This window comes from Camellia sinensis, unplaced genomic scaffold (assembly GCF_055761805.1).
Source record: "Camellia sinensis isolate YWXY unplaced genomic scaffold, ASM5576180v1 Unanchor3, whole genome shotgun sequence".
NCBI lineage: Eukaryota > Viridiplantae > Streptophyta > Magnoliopsida > Ericales > Theaceae > Camellia > Camellia sinensis.
The window spans coordinates 5,678,558-5,696,363 of NW_028129178.1; the positions used below are offsets into that span (position 1 = coordinate 5,678,558).

Consider the following 17,806-nt stretch of genomic DNA (forward strand, 5'->3'; position numbering starts at 1 on the left):
CAGGGGTATATGTAATTTGCCCTAAATTTTGTTGAGAGGGCAAATCGTTTTGAATAGCTACCAACCAAAAAAAAACAAATAAATGGTTATCCTTAAATTCAAATCTTTTTTTTTTTAAACCAATTGATAGGAGAATATTTATATTTTTATAAATATCAAAACAATATAATTTAAAAAGTTCGACAACATAAATCTGCAAATTCAACCCCAACAACTAAAATTTCCATAATAAATAATAATAAACCAAATATCTAAAGAAAGACTCTCTAATAATGAATAAATAATCAATTTTACTTTTGGTAAGGATTAACTCTTTAATTTATCAATTGAGAAAGTATTGGTCAACTGAGATAACTCAATCAGCCCATAACCTCGAACTTAATGGGTAAAATTTTAACGATAACTTAAAATGTTGCATTAAGAAATACATAATTTTGTTATATGGTGTTGAATTGAACTGTTTTAGTGGTTGATAGATTGTGGTCTGTTATACTGGTTGATAGATCGTGGTGTGTTATACGGTGTTTTGAAATTATGGAATTTATTTCCCAAAGTATAAATATAACAAAATTATGGGTCTCAAGTTGCAAAAACATATCTATACTTCTATATTTATTAACTTTTCACCTAATTTTTCCATTTTTCTTTTCAAATTTCTCATCAAATCTCTCAACTAAACACGACGTTAGTGTCCATAAACTTATTTCTCTCTTTAAAAGAAGATACAATACTTAAATCTAAGACTATTTACTTTATTAAAAAAATACTTTCATTACTAAACAACATAAAAAAATATTAACATAAAAAATATATTATCAACTCAAAATTAAAATTAATATTTTGAACACATCTATGGGATGGACTCACATCCTAGTACAAGATATTTTCATTCCCGCAAAATTGAAATATTAGAAAAGTTTGGGGGCATTATTGCAAAATCACAAACGCTAAATAAGCTATTTTCCCTGAAGAGTACCAATTCGCGCAGCAATCTTGGTATCAAAGAAATCGAATTCCGATCGGAGCGAGAGAATGTCAGGGATGGAGAGATTGCAGAGAATGTTCGCCGGTGCTGGAGGAGCGTTGGGACACCCGCCGCCGGACTCTCCGACTCTCGATTCGTCGGAGCAAGTCTACATCTCTTCGCTTGCCCTCCTTAAAATGCTCAAGCACGGTACGTTCTCCTTCTTTCGATTTTAGGGTTTCTCTGTAACTACAGATATATATAGATGTATACATATATACATAAAGTTATATAGGGTTATGTGTGTGAACCTGATTAGGGTTTGTGTTTCTATTGTGTTGTATTTGGGGGGATTGGGATTGACAGGTAGAGCCGGAGTTCCTATGGAAGTGATGGGATTGATGTTGGGTGAATTTGTGGATGAGTACACTGTTCGCGTCGTTGATGTATTTGCGATGCCGCAGAGTGGTACTGGTGTCAGTGTCGAAGCGGTCGATCATGTTTTTCAGACTAATATGCTTGATATGCTTAAACAAACTGGAAGGTAATTCACTCTCATTCTTTATTGTTAATTCTTATGCCTAATTACAACTGAATGTTTAAGTCTGGCATTGGAAGAACCTGCTCTTATCTGTGATTTCTTTTATTTATGTTATGTTTCTAGATTCGGTTGTGCGAAAGGGGCTCCCCTTATGCCTTTTGCCTCCTAATTTGATATAGAAATTTTATAACTAGGGTTTAACTGCCCATTTAAAAAGCCCATTGGTTTATGCACTCATTGCGGGTGTAATTGGCGTTGATATTCTGCTTCCTGCACTCACTGCTATAAAGACAAGCAGCGACATTCTTTCAAACATTTTCGTAGATGTTATAGTGAGCTTGTTCTTTTGCTTGGTATTGCAGGCCAGAAATGGTGGTAGGATGGTATCATTCACATCCTGGATTTGGCTGTTGGCTCTCTGGTGTGGACATCAATACTCAACAGGTTGTATTCTATCTTCTTTTGTTGTTGTCTATGGTAGTAGCGGTACAATTATGTAGTTGTTTTACTACTATTAATTTATATAATGGTTTTTGTATGGTACTTTATTCTTCTATTATGTTTTTATGCGTTCGTTATTGTTGGTATCATTATTCTATGATGGCATTTTCCTATGACCTTTTTTGGTTGTATAAAAGAAACGTTTTTACTTTTTCTTTGCCCATTTTAAATTGTAATTTTCCATTCTGTATGAGCAATTTTTTTTTTTGCTTTGTCTATCTGTGTGTGTATGTTTCGAATTGGGGTAATTTTGTTATCATTTATTTCTGTCAATAGTCAAGACCAACTTAATTATTGACATTTTGTGATATCATGCAGAGTTTTGAAGCTTTGAATCAACGTGCTGTGGCAGTTGTGGTGGATCCCATACAAAGTGTTAAGGGGAAGGTGGTCATTGATGCCTTCCGCTTAATTAACCCACAAACCATGATGCTTGGCCAAGAGCCAAGGCAAACAACGTCCAACCTTGGACATTTGAACAAGCCATCCATTCAAGTGAGTGCTGAATGAGTGGTGCCTTTGTGTTTCTGATAGCTGCGGTGTCACCCCTGAGTCTTATCCTCTAATGGCAATTTGTTTTGCAGGCATTGATCCATGGGCTGAACAGGCATTATTACTCAATAGCCATTAATTACAGGAAGAATGAACTTGAGGAGAAAATGCTACTGAACCTGCACAAGAAGAAGTGGACTGATGGCTTGACACTGCAACGATTTGATACCCATTCCAAGACCAATGAGCAGACTGTTCAGGTAAGTGAAGCTTTTTGCGAGGCTATGAGTTTCATAGTCTTGTGTGTGTGTTGTATTTGGCACCTTTGCAACAAGGTGCAGAGGCTACACATTTTTTTTAACCTCAATTTTGGAAGATTTTTATTGTGGATTGTTGTGTTGCCTTTTGTACTTGAGAGGCAAGGTCCATAGAGTGTTGCTATCCTGCATAGATGCATAGGATCTGATGCTGAATGCCCTAGAATCAAAACAATAATATGGGAATGGGAATACAATCCAGTAATGAGATAGAAGTCCTTCAAGTGTTGCCTGTAGATTGCTTCAAGGGGTTAGTCTAGTTTGTTTTTCTTATATCCTGAAGACCCAAAAATAAGGCACTAATATGGAGATCAGTCATGACATGGATATTATTTCTTTGCAAGTTTGTTTTCCAATATAAACTAGAAGGCTAAAATCTGATCCTTTTCATTATGTAGTCTGGAAGAGATAACCCAAAAATTAACTTTGGATGCACTCATCAGTGTATTATTACTTACCTAAAACTTCCTTGCATTCTTCATTGCATTTTAGTAATGTTATAACGTTGCTCCCTTGGAGTTGAAGTTGTTCTGTCAAGTTGGATCGTTTTCATAGGAAGTTTCTTTGTGGACAAAATTATCTTGTTTCTGATAAGCTAGACCACCCATGGGTAACTTATATAGGTTCCTCTATCCATGTGGATGACCTGTTCCTCGGTTTAGAATAAAGTAATTTGCTGTATACAGATAATCATTTACCATTGAGATTTCTTTGGAGTCCTTGAAGCCCATTAATTGATGTTGTATGAGGATTACCTCAAGTTCACTGTGGTTGAACTAGAAAAGTGCAATCTATGAAAGCATATGCTTCTAATAGGCGGCATTTGCAAGTCAGGCACAAAAATTGAAGGAATTTAGTAGGAACATACCATGCATGTCTAAAATTTTCATCAAAAGCAATTGATGCCTTAAGTATTGACGAAACAAGTTAAGCATGCTAAGGGTGTTCAAAAAACTGAATCACCGGATGAAACCGACCAATCTGAACCGAACCGAATGATTATGGTTAGTTTCAAAAAGCCTCCATGACCGGCTGACGGTTTTATTCCTTGGGATCCAACTAAATCCGAACCGCCTGAAAAATTATCAAATAGTCTTACAGTAATTAAATATCTTCACTCTTCTTCATGTGATAATAAATTAAAACTCTAAGTCTCTGTATCAATTACAAAGAAAGAGGCACATGGCTCAAAAAAAAATGTCAGACCTTTCATTTCCCTTTCGTTTCATATCTCAAATGCAAGAAAAAAACTCAATAAATATTTGACCAATAGTAAGGTAGTCTAGTGTCGAACCCTATAATACAGTCATGTTGATATTTTCAATGCATGGATGCATCATACATGTTATATATATAAGATACATGATTATATCATATGACATACATGATGTTATGATATACATGGTGTTTGACATATACATACTAATACATAGAGTTTTATGTATTGTTCTTTGTCTGTTCATTTTTCCTTTCTTCTCGCAGAACTCTAATAGCCCTCTCTCTCTCATTCCTCCTCTCTCCAAACACTCTCTTTCAACCCTTTTCCTATTCTGATGGTTTATTGCGTCTAGATCCTTTCAGTCATCAACAACCATTGTCCAGATTGCTCTGTTTTGATGCTCTTGGATTAGATCAAATGGCTATGAATGTCAACACCATACCACAACTGCCTGCTCACTTTCTTCGTCTTTCTCAAGTCTTGTCTTTTTTGTTTTTATTGGGAACTATTTCTCAAATCTGTCTGTATATTTGTTTATGTGAGAAAGGCGGATAAGCTGTTGATGGAAAAATCACCCGAGAACTCGGCCAATTCTGACCGACAAACTGTATGGCACGATGCTTGCGATTTCGAACTGTCCACAGTCGAAATCGGATGTTCAATTCTTCCACCCGTAATGATCGGTTCAGGTGGCAAGTTGATAGTGTCTGAACCAACCCATGAACACCCCTAAAGCATGCAATTAGCACTTTTAATGTAGAAAAGTGTCGTTGAATTTGGGATAGAAGAAGTGCTACTAGTAATAGATGCAAATAAAATTTACTTATGACATCTTTGTTAAGGTGCAGATTCCAGTGTCTCCCTCACATCACATGTAAACCTACATGAGTGAGAGGGCTGTAAATGCGACCTTTTGGGCTGTAGAGATAACCTTTCCATAGTCAAACGTATATATTTGTCCTATATATGATATTTAAGGGTAGTCCAATGCATGAGGCTCGTGCCACTGCAGTGTGTCTGGGAAGAACTAGATGTACTAGACCTATTATGATATATAAATTATTAAAATGTACACATATATTGCAGCATCCATGTCCTTTTTATGAAATTTTGGGTTAGCTGGGCCTCATATCTTGCTTCACGGGCTACAATTATTAAAATGTGCAATTTCTCAAATAGGCATCCCAATGTGATAAAAGCATGACTTACATTGTATTCCTTGTGATATGCAGGAGATGCTAAACCTTGCTATTAAATATAACAAGGCAGTGCAGGAAGAGGATGAGTTGCCACCAGAAAAACTAGCAATTGCGAATGTGGGAAGACAGGATGCCAAAAAACATCTCGAAGAACATGTCTCCAACTTGATGTCTTCAAACATAATTCAGACTTTGGGCACCATGCTCGACACAGTTGTGTTCTAGGGTTCAGTGTTTGATTCTCCACAAGATTGCATTTTAGTGGCACTTAAAAAGTTGAAAACAATGTGGTATGATTAGAACTCCTTGAACTGCTAGAAATGTTTCATTATTTAGGTAAAATCATAGGTGGAACAAAGCTTATGTGGGTAGGCAATGCTGTCATGAAAGAGTTTTCATCTTACTTTGATTTGGTGCGTTTAAAAGTAACAAATTTTCTTAAAATATTTAAAAAAAAATTACTAAAAATTAAAAAAAAAATCAAAATATAAAAAATTCAATATTTAGAAAATTGGAACCAAACTGAGTGAACAGTATGATGATGGAAGGAAGGATTTTCCTACCTGTGGTTAGAACTTGATGACTTGCGAAAGGTTGCAGCTGACTGCAAATTTTAGGAGGATGTAGGAGTCGAGTTATTTATTTATTTATTTTTTATTTTTAACAGAATAAACAACATAATCATTGATAATGCAAGTTACAGTACAAAAGGAGTTAGATTTGAGTAGTGGATCACTCTGACTATCGGTGAACTGTGGATTTAAGCTTATAGTGGTTGTCGCAATTGGTGATTGCAACTCTGATAACATTTCTGTTTTTGTGTAGTTCTTATTGTGGAAGAACCTCATGAGATTCAAGTTTATTTATTTGTAATGAAATGGATATTTGTGAATATGGAGTTGGAACCAAAATGAGTAGAGCATGAGACTTCCTTCTCTCCAAGTTTTTGAAAACAAAGCAATGGGTTCTGTCGGTGAAGTTATGCGAGTTTGGATTTGGGTGATGCGGATATTTTCTTCTTTTTTTATATATATTTTATTAAGTAATGTTACGTCTCTACATTTCGAACTCAAAAATTCATTCACAATTGATGTTCTATTTTTGAGCAATGTTACATTGTCACATTTTAAATTCACAAATTTATCGACAATTGATGTGACAAGAGAGTAGGCCCTATATCATTGAATATATAGAAAATCGAAAATTAACACATAATATCACATCATTGTATATATAATAGTGGAAGTTTTTTTAAAATCTCACTTTTTGTTTTTTTTTAAGTGCATCTGTTAGTCAACATAGCAGAATATAGAATGCCAGTAGGGTAAGTAGTTGTTGGGCTTGATTTAGTGGGCTTGATATTTAGCGGTTAAGTAAATTTTGTTAACTTTTTAATTATTATGACAAATGATCTGTTTCATAATATAATATTGTTTTATACTTTAAAAAAAAAACATGTAGAATGGCAAATCTTCTAATTCATTGATTAAATAGTAAAGTCTATTTTATTGTTTTAAAATAATCAGATAGTCTTGGAGTATTACGTAATAAATTATTATTTATACGATGTTTTAGATACATGAAAAATTACAAAACACAACAATTAGGGATGTAATCGGTTTGGAATAGTCATCGTTTAGGTAAAATTTTACACTGAACTAATAAAGTTGATTCTATTATATTGAGAATTGATATAGATTGAAATTTTTAGTAAATCGCACCAAACTGCACTAATTCAAGGGATTCAGCTCGGTGTAGTTTTCAATTTACGACATTTCAAATTTGAGTTACTTCTCAAATTTGTAATATAGTAAAATAATTTATATAAAATTTTTGAATTAGCTATTTGTACATTACTTCAATATCCAATCCAATCCTCTCACAAAAATACAAACAAAAGAATTAATAAATACTAAGGCTTGGTTTGGGAAGTGGGTAGGCTTTTTAGCTTTTTAACTTTTTTGGCTATTTTAGCTTAGGGCTAAAAAATCTAATTTGGGAAGGGTTTTTGACTTTTTTGACTTTCTTGTGAGAAAAAAGAATATAATGATTATGAATTGAATGTAATGTTTTGTGTTATTGGGACTAAAAAGTCTATTTTATTTTTTTGTAACTATTTTAGCCCCAAACCCACTTCCCAAACAACCCCTAAGTGTTAAAGCTTTTATTGAAGTAGAATTAGAAACAAAATATAATCTGAAAACCAAAGTCTTGACACCAAAGTAAAACCAGAGTTTAAAACTATTATCCCATAAGACTGAATCCCAAGTTTATCAACTCAAAACAAAAAATTACAAACGACATAAACATGTGATATAGCTATATAGGCATAGTAGTAGCATAACTTGACTCAAGCATATATGAGTGGCAAACAAACAGCTTATCACATTGTCAATATCTATTATCAAACTTGAAATATTTAAGAAAAAATAAACAATTAAGTGAGTCAACTGAACTTTATACTCAACCAATTTCATTATATATTTAATATATATTATGTTTAATATGCAAAATTTTCGGTCAATTTCGGTTTAATTCGGTGCACAAGATACATAAATCGGTACCAAATTGAAAACCGAAAATCGAAAACCAAAAAATAATTTTAAAACCTCACAAACCGATTTATATTAAAAAACCGATCAAATATAGCCAGTTTGATTCAATTTAACAAGTTTAGTCTATTTTTTCGATTTTTTGATTTTTCGATTTTTTAATTTTTCGATTTTTCTTACATCCCTAACGATAATATTACAGAATATCAAGATTATTGAACAATTATCATTATTGAATAATTGTTTAAGTAAGGGGTAAGAACATTAATTTTTCCCAATTTAGATTTTTTTTTTTTTTTTAACGTTAAGTCAATCTTTTGTACTTGTGATAAAATATAAATGCCTCAAAATTAAAAGGTCGGTTAGTTTCTTATTAGAAATTCAACAACACGGATCCTAAATCTGTTTTGTGGACCAACACAAGTTTTGGATTTGATAGAGCAATTTGAAGTTAGAAACAAAAAAAAATATCACTAGTCAAAGAAAAGTTGGGAAAAAACACCACTTTCATCAACTAAAGTCTAAAGATAATGAAAACAAACTTTATGCTTGATAAAGCTTAACTTTCGATGACGAAAGCAATACATTTATTTAACAAAATTATTGGAATCCTGAGTTATAGAAGAGCTTCTTCCGTGCTTATTTTTTACACAAAGCTTGGTATTTGATAGCAAGGTTCAAAACGGAAGTGATTGAGACCTCTCAAGCCTCCACCTCCACCACCTTCCTCCAACACACATGTGGGGATTGGTGATTAGAGAAGAAAAAAAAAAAAAAAAACAATCACAAGCTAGTGGGGGTCGTGAGGGTCCGCATCTTTTTTCAGATTCAAAAATGTTTGATAAGAAAATGTATTCATCATAATATTATTGGCCGGAGAAATGTTACATGTCATCAATTTCTTTTCTATTCTTCTATTCTTTTTTTCTTTTTCTTTTTTTTTTTTGTTGTTGTTGTTGTCATCATCATCTACGTATGTACGCATGATTTATTCATTGATGGGAAACAATCATTAAAAAAATAATGAAAGTAAATAATATAATATTATGTATACAGTGATATAAAATAGTATTTAAAAAAAAGAAAAAAAAAGACAAGCAATATATAGCAGTTCTCAATTCACAAACAATAAACCAATTTGTTGAGCCTTTACATCTCACCAAAGAGTTTTTGTAACTTATGTCTAGTGTTCCCCCACTTAAAAAAAAAAGAAAAAAGAAAAAAGAAAAAGATAATGGCTACTGCACTCAAATTTTTTTAATCCTGATATGTAAAAGTGTTTCTTTCATTTGCTTATTTTTTCACAAAGCTTGGCATGAAGCAACATGACAAAAACAAGTGGAATCTAATGACAGCATTACACAAAAACAAGATTAATATTATAATGATAATTTTTTTAAAAAAATAAAAATTCATTTGACAAAAGTAAACATAAAAGTTGATATTTTCAAATTTTTAAAAAATATTTTTACCTTAAAAAATTATATAAAAGAGCTTTTTTTTCTTCTTGAATTCATTTTCTACCAAATTAATTTTTTTTTAAATTTCAATTAAATAAAAATTCATGGGACCCACCAAAAATTCGTCCAATATGGTTTCAAAAGTCTTCAATTATTTGAAGTGATATTTGTGTCAGTTGTGCAACAAAGTGCAGGAATTAAAAATGTTAGATTTTTAAAAAATTATTAAATATTCTATTCAATGTTTGCTGTGTGGAGTATGGGAGACAGTTTTATAATCATGTGAGTATTGTATTAATTTTTTTATAATTTTATTTTAAATTCCTACGATTCATTGAAAACAAATTATGAATTCAATCAGTATAAAAAGTACACTTTCAAGTTTATGGATTCAAAACATCTTTGCTTCCGTTTAGAAAATGGGTTAGCTTTTTGATTTTTTTAGTTATTTCAGTCTGGGTTAAAAAGTTTGATTTAAAATGAATTTTTTGACTTTTTTTATTTTTTTTGTGAGAGAATAGTGTAATGATTATGAATTGAATATGATGTTTTATTTGTTGTGGTTAAAATAACGTATTTTATTTTTTTGTGACTATTTTAACCACAAATCAACTTACCAAACAATACCTAGACGCACGAATTTAAGCGGGATTGAGTAGTAAGTTATACCTTGTAATTTGGTTTTTTTTTTTTTCGTAATAGTGGATTGGTTAGGTAGACTAGGTCTTGTAGGAAAATAAATTTGTATAGCTTTTTACGTCAAAAGTCACAAGTCTCTTTTTGTATGTTATTATTTATTTATGTTTGGGATTCAAAGTAGGTGATTAAATTAATTAAGCAAAAATACCAAGACAAATACATAATTGTTTTTAATTGATATCCGTTCATATTAATTTTTTAATGTCTTATATTAATAAAATAGTGACACATCGTATAATAAACCAAAAAAAATGCGTTAATCATGGTATTATTAACAATGTCATGTTATATGTCACTATTTTTTGTTATTATTGTGTATCTTTTTTTTAAAAAAATAATTAGATGTTTGAATTAACTTATGTGTACCTTAACCAATGTTAATGATTCGAGATCTTAAATTTTTTTTTTTGTTGCAGGAAAATCCTCCCTACTCTCCCGCAGGTCCAAGGCAGCGCCCCTTGCAGAGATTACCAGGGCGTCCTATTAGTCGTTCCGATTACCAGGGCGTCCTATTAGTCGTTCCGAGCGAGGAGACTATAACCTGAGAACTTGCCCCGACCTCGCAAGACAAACTTCGCTTAAGTCAGGACTCGCAAAGCGGGGGAGCATTGAACCCACGTCAGGTGCTGATTAGACAACTTGAGGTCCAACCTCCTAACCAACTATACTTTGCCCAGGAAATTAGCCCAAGGGAGAGGGGAATTGAACTTGTGACCTTAGGACTTAAACCCCAAGCCTTAACCACAATGTCGCCCACCCTTTGGTTGAGATCTTAAATTTTATCAATACTTACATTATTGCTTGTGATTTAAGACTGATCATGTATATAAAATAATAATAGTTTGGCTCCGTTTGGGAAGAAAAAAGCCAGGCTTTTTTGGCTAAAATAGCCACAAAAAACAAAATAGGCTTTTTAGCCACAAAAAACAAAACATCAAATCCAACCCATAATCATTACAATCCTCTCTTACAAAAAAAGTCAAAAAAGCCAAAAAGCCAAAAAGTCCTTCCTAAACCAGGCTAAAATAGCTAAAAAGTCAAAAAGTCAAAAAGCCAATCCACTTCCCAAACGGAGGCAAAATAAAACAATATATAACAGTATTGTACTAACAAACAATGGACTTAGTGGAGAAGAGTCTTTACACCTCACCAAGAAATTAGGGTGCGTTTATTTGGACGGACTGAATGAGGGGATTGTAATTCATTAGATTATTAGTTTTAGGATACATTGTTCCTAAATTATTTAGTTGGACTAAATTTGTATCATATGTTTGTTTAGTCATGGGATTAGATGTCTGGATTGGACTATTTTTAGTTATCCAGTGTTTGTTTGGGATATTATGGAGAAGGATAAATGCTCAAATGACTATTTTATTCTTTTCAATTATTTACTAAATAATTACAATATTAAACATCGCTTTAATATTTTAATTATTTTAAACTAGATTAAATAAAAATTTGTTTTATTTTATTTTTTGCACAATATTTTAATCATTTTAATTTATTATTTTCAATTAAATTAAATTTATAATTTATAATTTATGTTTTTTATTGAATATATAATTTTAAATTAACAACAATAAAAAATAATTTTATTTAATATATAAATTAAATTTTCAACAACACTAAAAAAATTTAATTTATAAGGCCATAATTTATAATTTATTATTTTAAAATAAATTTAATTTATAATTTATATTTTTTATTTAATATATAATTTTAAATTAACAACACTAAAAAAATAATTTAATTTAATATGTAAATTTAATTTTTTAACAACACTAAAAAAAATTTAATTTATAAGGCCATAATTTATAATTTATTATTTTTAATTAAATTTAATTTATAATTTATAATTAAAATTTTTTATTTAATATATAATTTTAAATTAACAACACTAAAAAAATAATTTATAAATGTTCAAAAGACTATTTTATCATTTTCTAATTTTTGCTAAGTAATAGCATGGAGGGTAAAATGGACATTTCACAAAATAATCCCATGAGATACCAATCCCATGGTTTCTATCCCACCCTCTCCCATGGGATAGGATAGTCCCATATTTGTAGGACTAATAGTCCGGGAGGACTATTAGTCCGGAACAAAAAAAATAAAACAAACAATGGACTATTAGTCTGGTGGGACTAATAGTCCAATCCCACCCCCTAATCCTTCAAACAAACAAGTGGTCTAACTCTGGCCACTTGTGTTTATATTATCTGTGTAATACGATTATTTTCAATGGTTTATCAAATTTAAATTTGATAAAAAAGTTAATTTTTATTTTTTTAACGATATCATTAAATTTAGATTTTTGTTTTTTTTTTTTATCAAACTGAAGATTAATGTACCTTTCATCAAATCACTCTTTATTGTGGTTGAATTGTCACCACCGGATGTTTCTCTGGATATTCTCCAAATGACTACCTCAAGACAAAAAATCTGTGAAAAAATTACACTGGCCGATCGACCGCTCGGTAGTTCGTTCGAATGACTACCTCAAAGTAAAAATTTGTGCAAAATTTATACTAGCCAGTCAACTAGCTAGACATCCTCCCGATCGTTCGCTTAGTCGACCGGTATTCTGATAAAATTTCAAAATATTTCGTTAGAATACTTGATATCAAATGAATCTTTTACTTGAATTTTTATTCAAATTTAATGTGCCATTAAAGATGGTTTAAGTTATTGAACTTTGTTAAAAGTTTTCTTAATTTTTTTTGGGTAAAGTGTTAGAAATTGTTGGAAAATTCTGGGTAAAAAACAGAATTTTTTTCTAACTTTGGTCTATTATTTAGGTGAGACCCATGCGCTAAAAATGGCGAGTCAAAGTGATAACACGTTCTATGTCGCGTTGTGATTCACATGATATATTTGGTTGCTCAAAACCATCATCGAGTGAATGAGAAATTGAAGCTAAAGTGTGCTCCATGAAAATAGAGTGTTTGTGAAAAATCGTTAAAGGTTTGGAAATGGCTTGTCCCACATTGATTTGGTGAGAAGTTTTGAGTGGGTTTATAAGGCATATGATTGGAACTTGGGGTGTGCCTCAAGGGGTACCTAAGTTTTGTAGAGAGAGAGATTATGGGTAAAATGGGCTAGACCCATTGGACCTAAAAATCACCACACGCGCTGGCAGGATGGGCTTGGCTTGGGCGCGAGTGTGAGGTTGGGTTGGGCTTGTCCGGCCCAATACTAATTTTTTTGGGTCAAAAATATTTGAATTCAATTTTATTTTTTGGTAAAATGAAATTTGTCCAATTTAAATTTCAATTTTTAAATTCAAAATTGTTGCACCTCTTCAAAATTTTGTACAGATAGATCTAAATCTGTCCAGATTCAAACCCAAAACTGTTTTACCTGTTTGAGATTCAAATCAAATTCGGTTATCTATTCAAATTCAAACCGAACAGGTGCTGTATCTGTTCAAAACATATTTGCTACCTGTTGGATTCAAATTGAGCAGCCACCACTTCACCTATATAAATAGACAGTTCCTCATTTGTTTTTTTAATAACAAACTTCGTACTTCTCCTCTGCTAAAATTCTCTGCATTTTGCTGTATTTTAATTTCTGTGAGAAAGAGTGTAAACACTCAGTGTGTTCGTTGAGCAAACAATTTGTAGTGCTGCTATTGTTTGCTGTTGATCATTTCGTCCTGGAAGATAGACGTCCACATTCTGAAAGTACCGTGGAGATGACGAATCTGTTTTAAGGATACAGTGTCTAACACTAGATTTGATTAGAATATTATTCAACAAATTAATCAAGTAAATTGGTTATTTATTATTCAATTTTATTTATTTATTTATTTGTAATGAAACGGATATTTGTGAATATGGAGTTGGAACCAAAATGAGTAGAGCATGAGACTTCCTTCTCTCCAAGTTTTTGAAAACAAAGCAATGGGTTCTGTCGGTGAAGTTATGCGAGTTTGGATTTGGGTGATGCGGATATTTTCTTCTTTTTTTATATATATTTTATTAAGTAATGTTACGTCTCTACATTTCAAACTCAAAAATTCATTCACAATTGATGTTCTTTTTTTGAGCAATGTTACATTCTCACATTTTAAATTCACAAATTCATCGACAATTGACGTGACAAGAGAGTAGGCCCTATATCATTGAATATATAGAAAATCGAAAATTAACACATAATATCACATCATTGTATATATAATAGTGGAAGTTTTTTTAAAATCTCACTTTTTGTTTTTTTTTAAGTGCATCTGTTAGTCAACATAGCAGAATATAGAATGCCAGTAGGGTAAGTAGTTGTTGGGCTTGATTTAGTGGGCTTGATATTTAGCGGTTAAGTAAATTTTGTTAACTTTTTAATTATTATGACAAATGATCTGTTTCATAATATAATATTGTTTTATACTTTGAAAAAAAAGCATGTAGAATGGTAAATCTTCTAATTCATTGATTAAATAGTAAAGTCTATTTTGTTGTTTTAAAATAATCAGAAAGTCTTGGAGTATAACGTAATAAATTATTATTTATATGATGTTTTAGATACATGAAAAATTACAAGACACAACAATTAGGGATGTAATCGGTTTGGAATAGTCAGTGTTTAGGTAAAATTTTACATTGAACTAATAAAGTCGATTCTATTGTATTGAGAATTGATATAGATTGAAATTTTTAGTAAATTGCACCAAACTGCACTAATTCAAGTGATTCAGCTCGGTGTAGTTTTCAATTTATGACATTTTAAATTTGAGTTACTTCTCAAATTTGTAATATAGTAAATAATTTATATAAAAATTTTGAATTAGTCATTTGTATATTACTTCAATATCCAATCCAATCCAATCCAATCCAATCCTCACACAAAAATACAAACAAAAGAATTAATAAATACTAAGGCTTGGTTTGGGAAGTGGGTAGGTTTTTTGGCTTTTTAACTTTTCTGACTATTTTAGCTTAGGGCTAAAAAATCTGATTGAGGAAGGGCTTTTGACTTTTTTGACTTTCTTGTGAGAAAAAAGAATGTAATAATTATGAGTTGAATGTGATGTTTTGTCTTATTGGGACTAAAAAGTCTATTTTATTTTTTGTGGCTATTTTAGCCCCAAACCCACTTCTCAAACAACTCCTAAGTGTTAAAGCTTTTATTGAAGTAGAATTAGAAACAAAATATAATCTAAAAACCAAAAGTCTTGACACCAAAATAAAATCAAAGTTTAAAACTATTATCTCATAAGACTGAATCACAAGTTTATCAACTCAAAATAAAAAATTAAAAACGACATAAACATCTGATATAGCCGTATAGGCATAGTAGTAGCATAACTTGACTCAAGCATATATGAGTGGCAAACAAACAGCTTATCACATTGTCAATATCTATTATCAAATTTGAAATATTTAAGAAAAAATAAACAATTAAGTGAGTCAACTGAACTTTATACTCAACCAATTTCATTATATATTTAATATATATTATGTTTAATATGCAAAATTTTTGGTCGATTTCGGTTTAATTCGGTTCACAAGATACGTAAATCGGTACAAAATCGAAAACCAAAAATCGAAAAATAATTTTAAAACCTCCCAAATCGATTTATATTAAAAAACCGATCAAATGTAGCCAGTTTGATTTAGTTTAACAAGTTTAGTCTATTTTTTTCATTTTTCGATTTTTCTTACATCCCGAACTAACGACAATATTATGGAATATCAAGATTATTGAACAATTATCATTATTGATAATTATTTAAGTAAGGGGTAAGAACATTAATTTTTCCCAATTTAGATTTTTTTTTTTTTTAACGTTAAGTCAATCTTTTGTACTTGTGATAAAATATAAATGCCTCAAAATTAAAAGGTCGGTTAGTTTCTTATTAGAAATTCAACAACACGGATCCTAAATCTGTTTTGTGGACCAACACAAGTTTTGGATTTGACAGAGCAATTTGAAGTTAGAAACAAAAAAAATATCACTAGTCAAAGAAAAGTTGGGAAAAAACACCACTTTCATCAACCAAAGTCTAACGATAATGGAAACAAACTTTATGATTGATAAAGCTTAGCTTTCAATGACGAAAGCAATACATTTATTTAACAAAATTATTGGAATCCTGAGTTATAGAAGAGCTTCTTCCGTGCTTATTTTTTATACAAAGCTTGGTATTTGATAGCAAGGTTCAAAACGGAAGTGATTGAGACCTCTCAAGCCTCCACCTCCACCACCTCCCTCCCAACGTGGAGATTGGTGATTAGAGAAGAAAAAAGAAAAAAAAAAAACAATCACAAGCTAGTGGGGGTCGCGAGGATCCGCATCTTTTTCCAGATTCAAAAATATTTGATAAGAAAATGTATTCATCATAATATTATTGGCCGGAGAAATGTTACATGTCATCAATTTCTTTTCTATTCTTCTATTCTTTTTTTCTTTTTTTTTTTTTTTTTTTTTTTGTTGTTGTTGTCATCGTCTGCGTAGGTACGCATGATTTATTCATTGATGGGAAACAATCATTAAAAAAATAATGAAAGTAAATAATATAATATTATGTATACAGTGATATAAAATAGTATTAAAAAAAAAGAAAAAAAAAGACAAGCAATATATAGCAGTTCTCAATTCACAAACAAGAAGCCAATTTGTTGAGCCTTTACATCTCACCAAAGAGTTTTTGTCACTTATGTCTAGTGTTCCCCCACTTAAAAGAAAAAAGAAAAAAGAAAAAGATAATGGCTACTACACTCAAATTTTTTTAATCCTGATATGTAAAAGTGTTTCTTTCATTTGCTTATTTTTTCACAAAGCTTGGCATGAAGCAACATGACAAAAACAAGTGGAATCTAATGACAGCATTACACAAAAACAAGGTTAATATTATAATGATAATTTTTTAAAAAAAATAAAAATTCATTTGACAAAAGTAAACATAAAAGTTGATATTTTTAAATTTTTAAAAAATATTTTTACCTTAAAAAATTATATAAAAGGGCTTTTTTTTCTTGAATTCATTTTCTACCAAATTAATTTTTTTTAAAATTTCAATTAAATAAAAATTCATGGGACCCACCAAAAATTCGTCCAATATGGTTTCAAAAGTCTTCAATTATTTGAAGTGATATTTGTGTCAGTTGTGCAACAAAGTGCAGGAATTAAAAATGTTAGATTTTTAAAAAATTATTAAATATTCTATTCAATGTTTGCTGTGTGGAGTATGGGAGACAGTTTTATAATCATGTGAGTATTGTATTAATTTTTTTATAATTTTATTTTAAATTCCTACGATTCATTGAAAACAAATTATGAATTCAATCAGTATAAAAAGTACACTTTCAAGTTTATGGATTCAAAACATCTTTGCTTCCGTTTAGAAAATGGGTTAGCTTTTTGATTTTTTTAGTTATTTCAGTCTGGGTTAAAAAGTTTGATTTAAAATGAATTTTTTGACTTTTTTTATTTTTTTTTGTGAGAAAATAGTGTAATGATTATGAATTGAATATGATGTTTTATTTGTTGTGGTTAAAATAACGTATTTTATTTTTTGTGACTATTTTAACCACAAATCAACTTACCAAACAATACCTAGACGCACGAATTTAAGCGGGATTGAGTAGTAAGTTATACCTTGTAATTTGGTTTTTTTTTTTTTCGTAATAGTGGATTGGTTAGGTAGACTAGGTCTTGTAGGAAAATAAATTTGTATAGCTTTTTACGTCAAAAGTCACAAGTCTCTTTTTGTATGTTATTATTTATTTATGTTTGGGATTCAAAGTAGGTGATTAAATTAATTAAGCAAAAATACCAAGACAAATACATAATTGTTTTTAATTGATATCCGTTCATATTAATTTTTTAATGTCTTATATTAATAAAATAGTGACACATCGTAT

The 17,806-nt window shown here is 30.6% G+C and overlaps 1 protein-coding gene across 1 annotated transcript; it reads left to right on the top strand.

Annotated features, from left to right (window-relative positions):
• The first annotated feature begins 879 nt into the window (after nt 1-879).
• LOC145816155 (26S proteasome non-ATPase regulatory subunit 14 homolog) lies at nt 880-5,642 on the top strand. Its single transcript, XM_082912412.1, has 6 exons — nt 880-1,174; nt 1,331-1,508; nt 1,868-1,949; nt 2,325-2,501; nt 2,591-2,758; nt 5,267-5,642. Exons 1-6 carry the CDS (start codon nt 1,033-1,035, stop codon nt 5,456-5,458), a joined length of 939 nt encoding a protein of 312 aa, XP_082768538.1. The 5' UTR covers nt 880-1,032; the 3' UTR covers nt 5,459-5,642.
• Nucleotides 5,643-17,806: the final 12,164 nt, after the last annotated feature.

Coding starts and splice junctions, on each gene's coding strand:
- LOC145816155 (XM_082912412.1), top strand. CDS start 1,033: ATGTCAGGGATGGAGAGATTGCAGAGAATGTTCGCCGGTGCTGGAGGA. Junction 1,509..1,867: donor ATGCTTAAACAAACTGGAAG/GTAATTCACTCT, acceptor TTGGTATTGCAG/GCCAGAAATGGTGGTAGGAT. Junction 2,502..2,590: donor TGAACAAGCCATCCATTCAA/GTGAGTGCTGAA, acceptor TTTGTTTTGCAG/GCATTGATCCATGGGCTGAA.